This window comes from Cyclopterus lumpus, chromosome 25, assembly GCF_009769545.1.
Source record: "Cyclopterus lumpus isolate fCycLum1 chromosome 25, fCycLum1.pri, whole genome shotgun sequence".
Classification (NCBI taxonomy): Eukaryota; Metazoa; Chordata; class Actinopteri; order Perciformes; family Cyclopteridae; genus Cyclopterus; species Cyclopterus lumpus.
In genome coordinates this window covers 1,549,466-1,569,844 of record NC_046990.1, presented here as the reverse complement: position 1 = coordinate 1,569,844, position 20,379 = coordinate 1,549,466, and the positions used below count along the sequence as shown (strand labels likewise).

Sequence of the window (20,379 nt, the reverse complement as noted above, 5' to 3'; positions counted from 1 at the left end):
AGGGGTGGTGGATCAAACACAGGACTTTTAATCCGGGACCAGTGTATCCCGTGTGAAACCCAACACAATGTGATTATGTTGCGTTGTTTTTCCATCTCCACCCAAATATGTCAGGATCTGGAGTTTTTGTGTCTTGTTTCCTGTTTTATTTTGAAGTCCCCGTCTCTCGTGTCCTCTGTTTCCCTTCACTTCCTGTCCCTGTGATTGTCTGCCATGCCCCTGATTGTTTCCTCCTGTGTCCGATCACCTGCCCCTCCCCTGTGTATTTAAACCCTGCTTGTCTCATTCCCCAGTGTTGGTCCGTCCTGGTCAGATCCCTAGAGATCGCTTGTTGGAGACCTGTCGGTTTTTGTGATTCTGCAATTCAAATAATTCCACAAGTGAAGAATAAAGTTTCTTTTCAACATTGTCGGTGTTTGGGTCCTGTCTCTCGGTGGTACGCATGACAGAACGGACCAACCATCATGGACCCAACCATCAACCCTTTTATTCCCTTTCGTGTTGGATCCCGCCTGTTCTGGTGGACCTTGTGGCCTTAGAAGGGGATATTCTAAATACGAGGTGGACCCAGCTCCTAACCCCTTCGAGGGGACCCGCCTGGCTTATGGGGGGCCTCGTAGCCAAGGTTCACGCCTTCCCAGCCCTGGAGTTGGGGGGCCCAAACCTCTGGACCATGTCGCCGTCAAGTTTGAGCTGCCACTTCTGGGCCACGGTGGCGTAAGGTTCCAGCTGCCGCCTCCTGTTGTCTATGTTACCTTCTTTCTTATACCACAAGCCCAGTCCTTTTTCTATCCATTAATGTATTATTTATTTTAATGTTTTCTTACTTGTGCTATTAGATAATACACATCTAACTAATTCCCTCTGGAGACCTGCACTTAATTGAAGCGTAATACAAAGGGAACTATATAATTGACAAATCACGACTAAATCATTAACTGTTGTTGCCAGTGAGTAGCTAAAGCCACATTTATAAACATGTCAACATATCTTTCCTTCTTCACTGATCATTTGAACATACTTTGAGAAGTAGAGGTAGATCCCAATGATGAGGATGAGGAGGAAGGTGATAGGGATGAAGACAGCAAATGCTACTTGGGCCCCCTCCATTCTTAGGTTTGCAGACACTATTGGAGACAGAAAGAACATTGAATTACCTTACAGCCTGACAGGTAGTGTTAACATTCCCTTTTGTTTAGAACAAACATTTCAAGTGCATTTGTATGTCATGTTTTGGAACTCTGCAACAGAAGGTAATACATTAGCAAAATGTATTTTGCTTATGAATTCCCTTTTGCTGCAGAGTTCCAGGGATTCAAAGTTGTTTATTATAATTGCTGAAAACTTTTGTTCACACAAATATCTGTTAGGATCGTCTATGCTCATGAAAACTTAAGGTAAAATGATTTTCTTGGCATAACTTACCATCTAATCTGTGCTCATCATACTCCGCCGGATGTGCTGAGAGTATTACAGTAACAATGCGAAACAAGGGGGAAAAAGGGAATAATGAATTAAATTATAAAAAAAGTTAATAGTTATCAGCTCGACTCATTCTGGCTGACCTTTTTATTTACTAAAGAAAATTCACAAACGTCTTCCACTTCTGCTGTGTCCCTGTCTGCTCTCTCTCTCTCTGTGAGTGTGGCATGTGGCGTGGCTTCCATCACCCGGCACCTGGGCTCATCTCAACACCTGCCTGTAATCTGTTCATCAAACTCATCCAGTGAAATACCCCGGCTTCCATCCCACTCATCGCCAGATTGTTTTGTCAGCTCAGTGGTAGTGTGACTCTTTTCCCTGTGCCCAGGATATCCATGGCCGCTCACGCCGCCGCCGCTCCCTAACTGCGTTCACCTCCTGCCCTTCAAATCACAAGCTGTCATTCAATAAAAAACAACATTCCTTCACCTACCCTGCCATCTCTGTCTGCTCTTGGGTTCTGCCTAAACCCACCGTAACACAAGATAAACCAAACTGCTCAACTTTAATCCATAAGAGTTAAAGGTTTCTTCCGTAAAGTCAATGAATATTGTATTTGTACCCCATTTCCATGTGCACAATGTGACATTTTCTCCACTCTTCCTCCTTCTCTATCATGGATTGTGGACATCTGTATCATGGTCCATGCCTACTATTCATTATTCATAAACTTCTGTCGTATTCATTGAATGTGTTGTAACTCTGTTCATTCTGTACACATGACATCTATTGCGTCTGTCCATCCGGGGAGAGGGATCCTCCTCTGTTGCTCTGTTTCTTCACTTTTTTCCCTGTGAAAGGGTTTCTTCTGTTTATTTTTGGGGAGTTGTTCCTGATCCGATGTGAGGTCCTGGGACAGGGTTGTTGTATGCGTACAGATTGTAAAGCTCTCAGAGGCAAATTTGTGATTTTGGGCTATACAAAATAAATTGTATTGAAACACAGATTGACCCCAGCTGAGGCTGATTACACCTCAGCCCGGCTCCGTTCTCTGAACCACCCCCTCGCTCCGTCCCCTCTGCAGCTGAGCCATTCCGTCCATGCCGATTTGCTCGAAATGGGGTTATAGTGAGCCACCTGGAATATAATTTCCCGGCGAAGCTTCGGCAACAGCAACTGGGTTTTTTCCTGCCCTGTCCCGACTCACTCTATACAACCTGTCCCTAATGAATGAAAAGTGCGGGTACAATGGTGGTGCGTCGAGGCGCACCCACTGAACATCAATTCTTATCACTTGGTCAGAGGCTGTACGTAGAGTATCGAATGAGTCCAGGAATGACTGCGCGTCGTCCGCTGCAGTCATCCTGTGTATGGCCACCCCTGCCAGCGCAGAGGGGGCCGGCGCCGGCGGAGCTGCAGCTGTCCAGGGCGAAGGCCTGCCTCTCGGCCTGGTCCTGGAGAGCCCCCAGGAACTGCTGGTTCGTCTCCGCCTTTTCTTGTTGCAGTGGCATCTCTGATTGCTGCTCTTGGCAATTGATGTGCCCGCCACACGTTGGGCGCCACTGTAATGCTCCTCCATTATCCCCGTTTGTCTGGAGCAGGCACAAAGAGGGCAACATGCATGATTTAGTTCTTAGTGCTCTTTATCATTGCAACTTGTCCTTTCCCCGGTTGCTTCGGTGGCTTTGGCTGTTTCCGCTCCATCGCCTCTGGTTTCCGCTTCCTCAGTCGGGAAGAGACACAGGCCGTTTCTCAATATGCGTTCTTGTCCGTACTTGTGTTCTCGTGGACTTGTGAAACGTCATCAGTCGCGGCCCAAGTACTGTTCCAATTTAAAAGTCCGCTTCTCGCAAAGCACGGTAAAAATGCCCGGATGTGACTTGATCCGCCCAGTTCCCAAAGGATGCATCAGAGGAGTCTTGTGCGTACTTTGGCCAGCCAATATCCCACAATGCATTTCGCACCAGCGACGGGGGGCGAAGGAGAAAATACTCAACTGAAAGTTGACTTTTTCTAAATACTACTGTTGTTGAGTCATGGAATGTAATTTTAGGATGTTTTCAGACGAGAGGTTATTAGTTTAATCATCAAATCTTTTGTTGGTTTGTCGAGATTCAGCCGACAGTTTCGGAGATTTGAGTTCCGGCTCACGGGACCGGTGAGCCTGCAGCGCCAGGTGGTCAATTCAATTCAATTCAGTTTAATTTGTATAGCCCAATATCACAAATTACAAATTTGCCTCGGAGGGCTTTACAATCTGTACACATACGACATCCCTGACCTTTGACCTCACATCGAATCAGGAAAAACTCCCCAAAAATAACCTTTGACAGGGAAAAAAGGGAAGAAACCTTCAGGAGAGCAACAGAGGAGGATCCCTCTCCCCGAATGGACAGAAGCAATAGATGTCATGTGTACAGAATGAACAGAGTTACAGAGTTACATAAACACATTACATGAATATGACTAGGCATCAGGCACCGCCAGGTCCAATGGATCCTATGAGACGTGAAGTCACAAAGACTCCGGGGAGGAATGGAGGGATGTAAATTCATCCATAAGGAGAGAGAGAAGAGGAGATAGGTGCTCAGTGTATCCTAAAACATCCCCCAGCAGCCTATAAGCCTATAGCAGCATATCAAGGTGCTCGACCAGGGCAAACCTGATTCAGCCCTAACTATAAGCACTATTAAAGAGGAAAGTCTTAAGTCTATTCCTGAATGAGGTGACTGTGTCTGCCTCCCGGACTGAAAGTGGAAGCTGGTTCCATAAAAGAGGAGCTTGATAACTGAAGGCTCTGGCTCCCATCCTACTTTTTAGGACTCTAGGAACCACAAGTAGCCCCGCATTTAGTGAGCGCAGCTCTCTAGTGGGGCAATATGGTACTACAAGCTCCTTAAGATATGATGGTGCATCACCAATCAAGGCTTTGTAGGTGAGGAGAAGAATTTTAAATGTGATCCATGATTTTACAGGGAGCCAGTGCAGAGCAGCTAATACAGGAGTAATGTGATCTTTTTTCTTAGTTTTTATGAGTACACAACCTGCAGCATTCTGGATTAACTGGAGGGGCTTAAGAGACTTATTAGAGCAGCCTGATAATAAGGAGTTGCAGTAATCTAGTCTGGAAGTAACAAACGCGTGAACCCGCTTTTCTGCATCTTTTTGGGACAAGATGTGCCAGATTTTTGAAATGTTACGTAGATGAAAAAATGCAGTCCTTGAGATTTGCTTAACGTGGGAGTTAAAGGACAATTCTCGGTCAAAGATAACGCCGAGATTCTTTACAGTGGTGTTGGATGCCAGGGCAATGCCATCTACAGAAACCACATCACCAGATAATTGATCTCTGAGGTGTTCAGGGCCCAGTAAAATAACTTCAGTTTTGTCTGAGTTTAACATCAGGAAGTTGCAGGTCATCCATGTTTTTATGTCTTTAAGACATCCTTGAATTTTAGCGAGCTGGTTGGTCTCCTCTGGTTTGATCGATAGATATAATTGAGTATCATCTGCATAGCAATGAAAGTTTATGGAGTGTTTCCTGATAATGTTGCCCAAAGGAAGCATCCATCCACCCATCCATTTTCAATACCGCTTATCCTCATTAGGGTCGCGGGGGTGCTGGAGCCTATCCCAGCTGACATAGGGCGAAGGCAGGGGACACCCTGGACAGGCCGCCAGTCCATCGAGGGCACATGTAGGGACATACAACCATTCACTCTCACATTCACACCTATGGGCAATTTAGAGATCAATTAACCTGCAGCATGTCTTTGGACTGTGGGAGGAAGCCGGAGAGCCCGGAGAGAACCCACGCTGCCACGGGGAGAACATGCAAACTCCACACAGAAGGACCGCTCCGACCGGGAATCGAACCCGCGGCCCTCTTGCTGTGAGGCGACAGTGCTAGCCACTACACCACCGTGCAGCCCCTAAAGGAAGCATATATAAGGTAAATAAAATTGGTCCAAGCACAGAACCTTGTGGAACTCCGTGATTAACGTTGGTGGTCATTGAGGCTTCATCGTTTACAAATACAAATTGAGATTGATCTGATAAATAGGATTTAAACCAACTTAGTGCGGTACCTGAAATGCCAATCAACTGATCCAGTCTCTGTAATAGGATGTCATGATCAATAGTGTCGAACGCAGCACTAAGGTCTAATAATACCAGTACGTAGATGAGTCCTTTATCTGATGCAATTAGGAGGTCATTTGTAATTTTCACCAGTGCTGTCTCTGTGCTGTGGTGTTTTCTAAATACTGACTGAAACTCCTCAAATAAACTATTCTGATGTAGAAAGTCACACAACTGATCAAAGACTCCGGGGAAGAAGTAGAGTTAGTAATGTGCATTAATGGGACATGAATTTATACAGGAGAGAGAGAGAAGCTCAGTGTATCATAAGATGTCCCCAAGCAGTCTAGGTATATAGCAGCATATCTAGGGGCTGGACCATAGCAAACCTGAGTCAGCCCTAATGCTATCAAAGACGAAATTCTTAGGCCTACTCTTAAATGTGGTGACTGCGTATGCCCCCCGGATGGAAAGTGAAAGGACTGAAGGCTCTGGCTCCCATCCTACTATTTAAGACTCTTGGAACCACAAGTAGCCCCACATTTAGTGAGCACAGCTCTCTGGTGGGGCAATATGGTGCTATGAGCTCTCTAGAGCGGTAATATAGTACTATAAGCTCCTTAAGATATGATATTGCCTCACCAATTAAGGCTTTGTAGGTGAGGAGAAGTGTTTTAAATTTGATTCTGGATTTTACAGGGAGCCAGTGCAGAGCAGCTAATACAGGAGTCATGTGATCTCTTTTTAGTTTTAGTTAGTACTTCGTTAGTTAGTAGAGATCGATCTGATAAATAGGATTTAAACCAACTTAGTGCGGTACCTGAAATGCCAATCGACTGATCTAGTCTCTGTAATAGGATGTCATGATCAATGGTGTCGAACGCAGCACTAAGGTCTAATAATACCAGTTATCTGATGCAATTAGGAGGTCATTTGTAATTTTCACCAGTGCTGTGGTGTTTTCTAAATCCTGACTGAAACTCCTCAAATAAACTATTCTGATGTAGGAAGTCGCACAACTGATTAGCGACTACTTTCTCAAGGATCTTAGAGAGGAAGGGAAGGTTAGAGATCGGTCTGTAGTTAGCCAACACCTCTGGATTAAGAGTGGGCTTTTTCAGGAGAGGTTTAATTACAGCTACTTTGAAGGAATGTGGTACATGGCCTGTTAGCAAAGACACATTAACAATATCCAACAGAGAGGTGCCAATTAAAGGCAACACGTCTTTAAGCAGCCTCGTTGGGATGGGGTCTAAGAGACAGGTAGACGGTTTAGAAGTAGAAACCGTTGAGGACAATTGGTCTAGGTTAATGGGAGAAAAGCTATCCAAATATACACCAGGGCATACAGCCGTTTCCAAGGCCAATCCTCTTGATGACGGATCGGCAGTAGTTGAGGGCAAGAGATCATCAATCTTGCCTCTAATAGTTAAAATCTTTTCATTGAAGAAGTTCATGAAGTCATTACTACTGAGGTCTATAGGAATACACGGCTCCACAGAGCTGTGACTCTCTGTCAGCCTGGCTACAGTGCTAAAGAGAAACCTGGGGTTGTTCTTATTTTTCTCTATTACTGATGAGTAATAGGCTGCTCTGGCAGATGACAGATCTAATATTTAGGAGTCCACATTTAACTATCCTGTTTTGTTGCACTGTTGCAGTAGTGATGTTAACCTGTATGAGGTTATTTTGTATGACTCCTCTTCTGGTTACTTTTGATTTAATTAATTTAAGTGGCCGTGGGACAGACACAGTCTCTATCGAGTTAAGGTTAAGGGTGGGTCATTACCGCCGGCGTGTATTATAATCGTACTGTAACTACGCTCATCTTTAGCCAGCAGTTTTAAACAAGATTCAATGTCGCCCGCTCTGGCCCCCGGGATGCATATGACTTTGGTCCCTGGCTTCACGTTTCTGACTATGGAGCTACCTATAACCAGAGTGGGTTTCTCAGCGGGTGCGTCACTGAGTGGGGAAAACTGGTTCGAAACGTGAAGAGGTTGGCGGTGCTCAGTGGGCTTCTGTTCAGACTTAAAACCCCTTCGAACAGTCACCCAGCCATCCGGCTGCTCGGGGGCTGCCGGGGGACAGCTAACAGAGGCTAACGCTAAAGGCTCCGCACCGGCTATGGGGGGAGGCGGGCTAACTAGCGTAACTGTCTGAGCTTCGATGGTGCGGAGCCGTGCATCTAACCCACTTAGAACTGCCTCCAACCAGCAAATCAACTACACTTGTTGCATGTACCGTTATCTTTAAGAGAGGCAGAGGAATAGCTATACATGAGACACTCTGAGCAAGAGGGAGCGGGAGGGGGAGAGGAAGACATCGCGAGCTGCTAAGCTGGCAACCGAAAGTGATGCAATACGCTTACCGGAAGAGAGAGAGCGATGCGTTCAGGAAAATCCACCAATTGATCGAGCTTGGTCGATCAATTGGTGGATTTTCAATTGGTCAGCGCTCAGTGTGGCCGCCGAGAACAGCCTGATGTCGGCAGGACTTTTTAAATGATCCGCTGGCTCTGGTGTCTCCAAGCTCTGGCCAGCCTCCTTCAGCCTTTCCCAGTGCCTTATCGTCCATGGTCCCACATTTCCCTGGACTTCACTGACCACCATTTGAGGGCCACACTGCCATCTTGACAGTGGTCGACAAGTTTAAAAAGTGTGCACATTTTATTCCTCTGCCCAAACTCCCATCTGCTAAGGATATGGCAGAACTAATTTATCTGCATATCTTCTGCCTGAATTGATTCCAGTCGACGTAGTTGCCAACTGAGGTCTTCTCCTCCTCCGCCCCCCTTGCCTTATCCTAGACGGTCCTGTCTAATCGGTTAATCGGCTGCTTCTCTTTCACCGCTGGGGGCGAGGTCTTCAGTACCTGGTCGACTGGGAGGGATACGGTCCGGAAGAGAGGCAATGGGTTCCGGCTCGTAACATTTTCAACCCCTGACTCATCGCCAGGTTTCATCGACAGCACCCTGACAAGCCTTCCAGAACTAAAACGCCTGTCGGCAGTACCCAACAGGCTCCCTGTTTGGACAATTAGGGCTTTTTTCTTCCGGTTCCAAGGAACTCTACCTCCAGACCCCCTCCACCCATCCCGCTGAGGATTCTAACTCTGTGGCCTCAGCGGAGTACTGAGGAGGTCTCACACATACTCACTGACAGATTGCTCTCCACATTATGCCAGACTTTCCAGCGTTTTCCCTCCGACTGTTGTCCCGTAGCCAACCCTGCCTGTTTGCACTTTTCCGCCTTGTCTCTGCCCCAGTAAACCGCCATAGCCTTCTGTCCCCGAACACGAGAATAGCCTCTGCTTCCTCTGCTTTCTGTCTGCCTTCTCCCTTGACGGGTTGTTGTTCCACCGAGTGGGTTTCTCCACGTGAGCAGATCGAGGCTTCGTGAATGGGAAATCCAGTCTACATGTGACTCCTTGTTTTGGAGAGATCCCTGCTGAATAATGGGAATATTCCTAAAAGTCTCAGTAAAAGGGACACATACATTTTGAAGATGTTTATGACTGGTAAAAAAAACATTACAAGGAACCCTCCCTCTATAGCCAGTATAACTTTCAAAGTTTTCTGATATAGACACTAAATAATAGAGGATTTGACTGTCCAAATGCCCACACCAGAATGTAAAGAATTTTTGAGTCAGTGTGCGAACAAGTACACAAGATAATGGCTACTTCCTGCAAAAGACTAATGCCATCATTAGTGTGTTACTATTAAAAGTTTCGGAAAAAAGCTGCTTGGAGGCTGCCAGGAAGTAAAAGGAATCAAGGAGAACTGGTCTCGCTCGTGGTTCTTGTGTTAGGCGAGTAGCCACTGCAACAGTTAACACTGGCAGCCCTTTATAAAGAAATAAAGTGAAATAAATGGGATGTTGTAAAAACTTGACACCATGACGTGCACTGCTGTGCATCAATAGTCTGTGCAACTAGCAGGGCGAGAAAACAGCTGAGGAGAATGTGTGTTTTGAACACATTCAGTCCAGACCTCAGTAACCAAGAGCCACAGAACCTCCTTGCAGGTTGATCTGTCCATACATTTAACAGTTCACAACTGTTATCTGCTCAATTTCCTAATAGTGCTGCAACAGACTAGACACGTGTTTAATTCTCATTTTCTAATGATACTGCGGCACATAATGAAATTAATGAACCAATTCAATTCAACCAAAGTAATGAATGTAGCTTTCAATTTAAAAGTTGTTTTTCTAAATAGTTTTTTAGTTTGCATCAGCACTATTAAAGAAAGGCCAAAAGGATTTGAATTTTAGGTTTTAGTTGATATGGAGGGGTTTCTATATTTTTCATTACGGTTTCAGTTTACCTCCAGTTTTTATTTGTATAGACTGGATCAGTCCATCTGAGCTGAGCTGAGCATGTATGTTTTATTACGTAGTATGTATACTTTTAATTGTTGTATAAGGATGATTTTCATGGTAAATTAGATCATGGCATCAAATTAGATCATGTATTTTAGGAAGCAGACACTTTGACATTATATATAACTGACAATGCAGTGCAAATATTAGGCTGCAGTTCTGTACCCTTGCAGACAGGAGGCAGCCCACTCCACTGGGAAGGGTGTCCAGGGACACAGTGAAGTACAGGCTCGCCCAGCAGTTGGTGGCCAGGCAGACAGGAGTAGTGGAGAGTCTCTCCAGCCTGGAAGTGGAGCTTGTTGGAGCTGGGGATCCCATAGGTCGGTGTTCCTGGGTGACCGCAGGGCTCAAACACCTCAGCTGGAGTTAACGAGGAGAAACATTTTAGATTGACCATGTAGGAAATGTGCATTGGAACCAGATACAATAATCACTATTGATATTTCTTAACAATAATCTTTCTGTCCAGACTGCCATCAAATTATGTATGAAAAATTACTAAAGACTTAAGACTTTCCACTTTAACAGCGCCTATATTTCTCAGGTTTGCCCTGGTCCAGCCCCTAGATTTGCTGCTATAGGCTTATTGGCTGCTGGGGGATGTTTTAGGATACACTGAGCTCCTCTTCTCTCTCTCCTTATGGACTAATTTACGTCTCTAAATTGCACATTACTAACTCCACTTCTTCCCCCTAGTCTTTGTGACTTCAGGTCTCATAGGGTTCATTGGACCTGGCTGTGTCTGAAGCTGGTCCTGGGTCATGACAACCTTGCCCCTGCATCCTGCATCCAGCCCCTGGTATGTTAAAAATCCCGTTAAACTCCTAGGTACTCCGATCCCAAGCATTGAGGAGGTCCAGAAGAAACGCTGCCTGCGTCGAGCCCGCAGCATCCTGAAGGACTCTTGTCACCCTGCTCACTGACTGTTCCTCCTCCTGCCCTCAGTAAGGTGCTTCAGGAGCTTGCGGTCAAGGACCAGCCGTCTGAGGAACAGCTTTTTCCCCAGACCCTAACCCTTCTGAACTCTACCCCCCTCTGACCCCCATTACATTACACCACTCTATCTGCACTGTAGTCACTTTGGACTCTGAACTCTACCCCCCTCTGACCCCCATTACATTACACCACTCTATCTGATAGTAACCCTAGATAGTTTCCATTTATAGTAGTCCCCGTTTATATTCTGCACTATTTAATGTTAATTTCATCTGTATTTGTATTTTATAATCTGTATATATCGTTATACTCTCTGTTGCACTTCTGGTTAGATGCCACACTGCATTTGCTCTATACTAGTACATGTGCAATGACAATCAAGTTGAAATCTAATCTAATCTAATCTAGTTATAGTTTTGTCAAGGGCAGAAACTGTACTTTGATTGTATGTGTTCCCACTTACACTCCTTCCCACATCAATCTCTGCATACAGTGATTGTCTCTTTAAAAAAGTTACAAAAAACAGCATCTGCCATCTGAAAGAGGTTTCAGGTTCTACAATCTGAGAAGGATACTGAGGCCAAACTAAGAAAAAAAAAAACGTCTTTTCTCTGCAGTTGTTTGATCATGAAGATTCTTGTAAAATGTTTCACTTTTCTTACATTACAATTTTCTCTTGCTCATGATCTCCAGCTCATGCATAACAATGAACTGGCTTATCTTCTCCAAAATAATTTCCGTTGTCCGGTTAAATTAATTATTAGTCAGGACCATCAAACCTTATGTCTCAACCTATTAAGTAGGTGAGGCAGAGTATGAGACGTTCATGCAAATGAGGTTAATTCCTTCATGGCTGTTTGAAGAGGAAATTACATTTTAATCAGACTGACACACCTTTAGCTTGCCAGCTGAATCAGAAACAGAGGAGTAGCAGAAGTACGTTAAAATCACAAGAAGACCAAACACATTTCTATTACAATTACTTATTAAAGAAATAAACTAATTACAGAAGCCTTACCTGATACATAAGAAATGTGTCTAGTAATATTGCAGTGGCCATTTGTCCAATAAATAAAAAACAAACATAAATCAAATTGCCACTGACTCACCATGGGTTTGTGGTTTAGCCAGCCAAATGAACCTATTGTTCATTCACGATTCAGTTTTTCTGGTAATGTATTTAATTAAACAAAACAAGCAGACCAACAAAAGAACAAAGGAACTCCTAATGCTGCCTAATCCTGCGCTGGTAAAAATCCATAGGCCTACCCAGGTGCATGCTGGTCCTGTACCTGCCTACTCTTACATATAACCCCAGGTGCCCACAGCGTTACCCAATTAATGAACAAATGAACAACAGAAAGACTAAGTATATCTAGACAACACCAACAACAAAGAATTAAACTAAATTAAAATATATCAAAAGAAAAAGCTATCCTATAATGTATCAATCTAACCTAAATAAGCAAACAAGAACAATTACACAACTACTAATATCATACAACCTTTAATCTTCAGCTCATATTTTGGGCTTATATTCAATATCTTGAAACTTTATACTTGTATTAGTTCAATCTTTTCAGTTTGAAGTTGACATTAAAGCTAATTCAAAACCAGACAAATTAACTTCTCTTAATAATAGAAGCTCTTTAAGGGAGTAAAACTATGTGATAGACAGCATTATACCAAAACCAGATTAAGGAGGGTGCAATGATAAGTATACCAACAAACAACAAACATGATGATTTTCTTCCATGACTGGAAGGATTCATGCATCGACGGGGCTTGAGCTCTGAACGTTTTGACTGTAGCCCGAGATATGATTTTGAAACCCGGCCTATGAGAAGAATGTCTGAGTCTTTACTTAAACAACTCTCAACTGATCCAGAAAAAACAAACATAAACTAATTCAATACAAGGACGAGTAAGAAGTTAGCCTATAAATACATTTCTCTTCATCATGATTGCCATAATCATCTGACCCTTTAGCGGGGTATATCTTCTCATAAATGAATACAATTTCATAAAAAGAAATCCTTTGAATTATTTTTATAAACCTCACGTTGCATAATATTACTTTACATTAAGATGTGGCTCCAAAACAAAAGACTGTTGCTAGAGAGACAGCAGCAGATGATGATGGAGAGGGAGGAAGGCAGACAGAACCCTTTGAACTAATGTTAACAAATACATCTAACTCTCGGCTATAAATGTGCCATATAAATGCCATGCTAATACTAATTACTAACAACTAAACTATTTTTTAGAAGTACACATTTCACTTTTTAAATTAATAAAACTGAAATTAAGGTGCCATAGTGCATAAAAACAGCTTTTAACCTTTAGTCTACAGAGTATGATATTGTTTGTCTCTCATCTGCAAACACCATATTTACAATACTTTCACACACCTAGGCCAATCAATCCATAAAGTGTGCACCATAGCCCAGACAAGCACTGGCTATCTAAATTAAATGGAATTTCTGTCTTATCGTTCGAATTCAGTTTCTAGTCTAACCACAAAAGCCCATAGAAACACTAACTTGTACGTACGCAGGCATCCCGGCAGCTTCTGGTTCCACTTGGGGCCCATGGACCCTCGGTTGAAGCAGGTGAGCAGGCTGTTTCCAGACAGAGTGAAGCCCTTGTTACAAATATACTGGATGGTTGAAGCCACGGTGAAATGGGGACCTGACAGCACCCGCCTGCTGTGCTCCACCTTGCCAGGGTCAGCGCAAGACAACACTGGATGGACAAACAGGGTAAGAGGGTTGGTTATTGTCAACCAACATGTTCTGTCTTTCTTTGTCTCCCCTCAACAGCGATATTACTTTAACTCAACACCAGCAAATTGTACACTTCACATTCATGTTTACCAAAGCAGCTGGTCTGTAACACTGTTCGTAGTGAAAAGGGGATTAGAGAGGTAAAGATGTATGATAAACACATTGAGCATTATGAAGGTGTACAAGACAGAATAAACTATATATAATCAAACACAAAGGTTCCCAACCGGCATTATCATGCGTCTCCACATGCGTCTCTAGTGACTACTTGTGATCAGATTCCACTTCCTGATCTGTATGAAATAAACATGTACATAAACTCTGTTTGCAAAGACCAACAGCAATGCACTTCCTGTGCCATGTCTGCTGGAAATTAAAAGAAGAAATACGTAAGGCCTAAGATATGTCACGCACTTGTAATATATCTCTATGAGATTTTCAAGACATCACTCAGACGTCACGGACGAAGCCACTGTAAGTCATTCTGTTGACTTGCCTCTTAGCTGAGTGAATTTAAGTTCCCTCTGGTAAGCAGGTGTATATGTCTCGGGCATTTATTATGAAAAATAAGAACAGAAAAAGTGTGGGTGCAATATGTTGCCATTGTCAATGTTGGAGCAATACAGAGTTGGCTGTGTTGGTTCAGACTATAGAGCCTTTGTGTTTTTATTTTATTACCATAAGTATCAGCACAAACTCCTAACCCTCAGCTACAACCGCATACGCTGTTTGAAAAGTAAATGGAGTTTAGAAAAAGCAGGAACAGAAGCAGAGAGCCGAAGCTTTGGTATTTTCATGTTACGTGCTTGTCGGGGGACACAACAGGACGTTAAAGTGTAAGTGTCACTATAAAAGATATGTGGAGAACTCTGTCCCTGACCACCTTCAACAAGTGGGCCAGGTCGTCAGATCACGATGAGCCTTGGTGGTCGATGAGCATCGGTGTGTAAACAGGGCCATGATGAAACATTTGCAGTAAGTGAATACATTAAAACAATAAACAGTAATATATTTGCCATATATACATAATCATTGGTAAGTAGCAGACAAAAAGAGGAACACAACATGTCGATAACACCTAAGTATACATAAATGAAGTACCACATTTTCGATTAAACAAAGGTAGGAATATTTTCATTCTATAATGTTTTTCCTTTTCTAAAACCAAAAATAAGACCAGACCGCATTTGGTCATTAGACCAACCATCAATAAAGCTACAAAAGAGACATTTATTTTAACCATTCATCCAAAACAGGCCATGACTGACCCTCCAACACGCATGCCAATGCAGGTCTAGTTTTTAGTTTGACAATACCTAATTGTTAGGAGAGACCATCTCTTGATGAACACAACTGGAGAGATTCTGGCAATGCTTTTTGCAACCTCTCTCCTATACTACTCATAATACCTGCATCCTTCTGTCCATCAGTAATCATCATCCATGAGTCAGATTTTGCAACTCACGTTTAGCTGGTGTAAAATATAATAAGAGCTGTGAATAATTTAGTCCCGTGTAAATATGCACTCTGCATATCAAACTGACCACCTGACATCAGCCACTATGTTTTTTCCATATTTCCTGTTTGTATAAAGATCTCTTTCCTAGATTTTTCAAAACAGTTACCAGAGTATTTGCATTTTATAAAAACTGAGGCCAATTGTTCAAATTTGAAAAGGTTGCTTGTTTTTTCACTTTTCACTGAAATAACCCCCAAACTCTTAATGCAGCTCCTAATTTGTAGATATCTACAAAGTCCCCTCTTATTTTTTTTTGTTTGTAATAAAACCATAATCCTTATAGGCCTGTAGCTGGTAAAATAACTGCTTGATTGATTCATTTTGCTTTAACTGTCTTGCAAGCAGTTCTTTTAAATGTTCCTCATTTTTGTTGAGATTAGTTTTGCGTTGCAGATGAGTTGTGTCTGTCCCAGCATCCAGTCAGGCCTGTTCTGGTTCTAGCCAGCGTTATACATTTACCTGCAAGGTGGTTTGAAAAACATGATCTACCAATATCATCTCCTACATATGTTTCCTTGTTGGTGATACAAGCTCAATGGACACTCTGGTGCAATACAATATGAAAAAATATTGTATGCTCTCAAGTGGATGATTCAGTGGCAGCTGAAGATTTTGTCTACCAACCTCTTTCACAGCTTGGTAGGTCGCCGCTCCAGGTGAGGTCCCATTGGCACATGAGAAGCTCAGCGCCCACCACCTGATAACTAGGGTAACACTGGTAGGTCACCACGGTGCCCTGAACCAGCTCAGGATGAGATGAACTCTTCCAGCCATTAGAGATCTCTGGAAGCTCGGGGCAGGTGTCATTACGAGCTACTTCTGCAGGTATATGTGGGGGGAGGGAGGGGTCAGAGAGAGAGACAGCAAGGAAGCGAGAAAGGCAGGACATTAGGAAAAATGAAAGGTTTGAGTGACATAAAGATACTAATGTCAATCAGTCAGTCTCTGTCTGCACTTTGAACGCTTTGGTTCATCGCAAGAAATTTTACTTCTGGCTAATTTGTCAGGACATTTCAACGTATTCCTGATCCCCTGAAGACTAAATTACTTTCTGTCCTCTTCTACTTTTGCACTGACGAAATACCTAAATGGAAGTGTCACACTGTCATGAAATTCAGGTGGGACATTCATGCTGCTCATAGGATCAACCCTTGCCACTTTGAACGCTTCTTGAGCCACCTTCATGCCATATCAATTTTACAAACTAAGTATCTTTGGTGAAATAGGCAGACTGCCGTACACTCGTGTTCTCAAGAAGATGAAACTTTGTGAAATTTATGATCCAATGGTCTTTCTCTAAGGACCACCCAGATACCCTAGATCCACATATATATCCATTCAGATCAGGAAGCAGAAGCAGAGTTGGAGTCTACACCCTTCTCTGTACTGCGGGGCTACTTGTGGTTCCTAGAGTCCTAAAAAGTAGGATGGGAGCCAGAGCCTTCAGTTATCAAGCTCCTCTTTTATGGAACCAGCTTCCACTTTCAGTCCGGGAGGCAGACACAGTCACCTCATTCAAGAATAGACTTAAGACTTTCCTCTTTAATAGTGCTTATAGTTAGGGCTGAATCAGGTTTGCCCTGGTCCAGCCCCTTGATATGCTGCTATAGGCTTATAGGCTGCTGGGGGATGTTTTAGGATACACTGAGCACCTATCTCCTCTTCTCTCTCTCCTTATGGATGAATTTACATCCCTCCATTGCACCTTATTAACTCTGCTTCCTCCCCGGAGTCGTTGTGACTTCACATCTCAGAGGGTCCATTGGACCTGGAGGTGTCTGATGCCTGGTGAGCCGGCCTCCCACCTTGGCCCTGCTGATGCCCCGCCCCCTCCTCTCTACCTCCTTCTGTTTCATGGATTGGAGTTCCATTCATACATTGTCATATTCATGTAATGTGTTTATGTAACTTTGTAAATGCTGTTCATTCTGTACACATGACATATATTCATCTGTCCATCTGGGGAGAGGGATCCTCCTCTGTTGCTCTCCTGAAGGTGTCTTCCCTTTTTTCCCTGTCAAAGGTTATTTTTGGGGAGTTTTTCCTGATCCGATTTGAGGTCAAAGGTCAGGGATGTCGTATGTGTACAGATTGTAAAGCCCTCTGAGGATAATTTGTAATTTGTGATATTGGGCTATACAAAATAAACTGAATTGAATTGAATTGAACTTCCATTCGAGCAGTTACCCCCCACAACTCTGTCTGTCCCACGGCCACTTCAATTAATTACATCAAAAGTAACCAGAAGAGGAGTTATACAAAATAACCTCATAAAGGTTAACACCACTATTTCAGCAGTGTAACCTAAATATTAGATCTCTGTAATCTAAAGCTGTATTTGGAAATTATTTAATATCAGACAATCACATTGATTTATTGTGTCTTACTGAAACCTGGCTGAGTCATGAAGAATATGTCAGTCTAAGTGAATCAACTCCTCTAAGTCATATTAATACTCACATTCCTCGAGGCACCGGCCGAGGAGGTGGAGTAGCAGCCATTTTTTTACTAAAGCCTATTAATAAATCTTTAACCTAAATTAAACTACAACTCATTTGAAAGCCTTGTTCTTAGTCTTTCACATCCAACCTGGAAAACATTGCAGCCAATTATATTTGTTATACTGTACCGGCCACAAGGCCGTAGCTAAATTTAAAGAAGCGATTCCTTCTGCATTTGATTCAATACCACGTCTCAATGTGACGGAGGACTCCTGTGCTAACTTTAGTCCGTCCCAGATTGATCATATTGTCGATAGTGCTTCAGGCTCACTGAGAATGACACTAGACTCGATGGCCCCACTGAAGAAAAAGACAGTGAGGCAAAGGAGGTTTGCTCCCTGGTATAACCCTCAGACCCGCGACCTAAAGCAAACTTCACGAAAGCTCGAAAGCATATGGCGTTCCACCAATCTGGAAGAATCACACTTAGTTTGGCGAGATAGTCTTAAAACATATAAAAAGGCCCTCCGTAATGCCAGATCAGCCTATTACTCATCAGTAATAGAGAAAAATAAGAACAACCCCAGGGTTCACTTTAGCACTGTAGCCCGGCTGACAGAGAGTCACAGCTCTGTGGAGCCGTGTATTCCTATAGACCTCAGTAGTAATGACTTCATGAACTTCTTCAATGAAAAGATTTTAACTATTAGAGGCAAGATTGATGATCTCTTGCCCTCAACTACTGCCGATCTGTCATCAAGAGGATTGGCCTTGGAAACGGCTGTATGCCCTGGTGTATATTTGGATAGCTTTTCTCCCATTAACCTAGACCAATTGTCCTCAACGGTTTCTACTTCTAAACCGTCTACCTGTCTCTTAGACCCCATCCCAACGAGGCTGCTTAAAGACGTGTTGCCTTTAATTGGCACCTCTCTGTTGGATATTGTTAATGTGTCTTTGCTAACAGGCCATGTACCACATTCCTTCAAAGTAGCTGTAATTAAACCTCTCCTGAAAAAGCCCACTCTTAATCCAGAGGTGTTGGCTAACTACAGACCGATCTCTAACCTTCCCTTCCTCTCTAAGATCCTTGAGAAAGTAGTCGCTAATCAGTTGTGCGACTTCCTACATCAGAATAGTTTATTTGAGGAGTTTCAGTCAGGATTTAGAAAACACCACAGCACAGAGACAGCACTGGTGAAAATTACAAATGACCTCCTAATTGCATCAGATAACTGGTATTATTAGACCTTAGTGCTGCGTTCGACACCATTGATCATGACATCCTATTACAGAGACTAGATCAGTCGATTGGCATTTCAGGTACCGCACTAAGTTGGTTTAAATCCTATTTATCAGATCGATCTCTACTAACTAACGAAGTACTAACTAAAACTAAAAAGAGATCACATGACTCCTGTATTAGCTGCTCTGCACTGGCTCCCTGTAAAATCCAGAATCAAATTTAAAACACTTCTCCTCACCTACAAAGCCTTAATTGGTGAGGCAATATCATATCTTAAGGAGCTTATAGTACTATATTACCGCTCTAGAGAGCTCATAGCACCATATTGCCCCACCAGAGAGCTGTGCTCACTAAATGTGGGGCTACTTGTGGTTCCAAGAGTCTTAAATAGTAGGATGGGAGCCAGAGCCTTCAGTCCTTTCACTTTCCATCCGGGGGGCATACGCAGTCACCACATTTAAGAGTAGGCCTAAGAATTTCGTCTTTGATAGCATTTGGGCTGACTCAGGTTTGCTATGGTCCAGCCCCTAGATATGCTGCTATATACCTAGACTGCTTGGGGACATCTTATGATACACTGAGCTTCTCTCTCTCTCCTGTATAAATTCATGTCCCATTAATGCACATTACTAACTCTACTTCTTCCCCGGAGTCTTTGAGCTTTGTCCTCGTCTCACAGGGTTTCCATGGATCATGTCTGGAGCCGGTCCTGCCTCTCTATCAACACATTATTATTCCCAACTCATCATCAAATAACAACACTCGGTCAGTGGCCCTAAGCTTCAAACTATGATGCTCTAGGTTCACCTCTAGCAGCAGCAGGCACAGGCCCCTGGGAGTCTAATCAGACAAACACATCAAAATAATTGCATGTGAAAACTATAGAAAAGCAACATTCTCTGACACCTGCCCATGTTGATGTCTTGTGTTTACATTCCACCAATGAGATTCACAAGGATACTGTAAGCTTTCCCCTTTATTCTTTGTTGTCCATCATCTGTATTGAACAACCTGCCTCTCCTTCTGAATTCATTATTCTTATCAGATATAGTATGCTGATGGGAGGGCCCCACCAACACAATGCACAGCCTCTTATTGCTTCAAATCTTTTAGGAATGCAAAAATAAATTCCCTCTTCCTCTGGGTATAACTCACTAATACATTTCTGATACACCAGAATAATATTAGATTGTATTCAAAAAATGGCATTAAAGAATACTTCAGCATTCTAAGAAATATACTACACCAAAGTGAGATGAGAAGATGGACAGTAGAAGTACAGAGCTGGAGGCATGATGTGGGTGGCCTAGCTTAGTCCATGTGATTGAGTTAACTATGGGCACTGCTTCTAAGGCTTACCAAAGAAGTGGACTATGAAGCCATTTCCATAGCCGTAGACGTTGGTGGCAGGGTCAGACTGGAACTGGAGGGTGAGGTCTGCTGTGGAGGTGTAGAGCTTAAATATGGACTTTGATCCTCCATACTGACCCAGTACTTTAGCTGTAAGGTCATCTCCGTCATAAAAGGTCAACAGATCATTCTTCCCAATGTTCAACCTGAAACA

General features: G+C 43.2%; 1 protein-coding gene across 1 annotated transcript in view; it reads right to left on the bottom strand.

The window, feature by feature from the left end:
* The window catches only part of sez6b (seizure related 6 homolog b), an 89,319-nt gene that overhangs the window by 3,406 nt on the left and 65,534 nt on the right, over positions 1–20,379 (bottom strand). Inside the window, exons 10-15 of the mRNA XM_034528481.1 lie at positions 20,175–20,371; positions 15,753–15,947; positions 13,377–13,568; positions 10,053–10,247; positions 1,426–1,461; positions 1,022–1,127 (exon numbers count right to left, since the gene is read on the bottom strand). Of these exons, the coding sequence (XP_034384372.1) occupies positions 1,022–1,127; positions 1,426–1,461; positions 10,053–10,247; positions 13,377–13,568; positions 15,753–15,947; positions 20,175–20,371 (921 nt within the window). The remainder of the gene's footprint in view (positions 1–1,021; positions 1,128–1,425; positions 1,462–10,052; positions 10,248–13,376; positions 13,569–15,752; positions 15,948–20,174; positions 20,372–20,379) is intronic.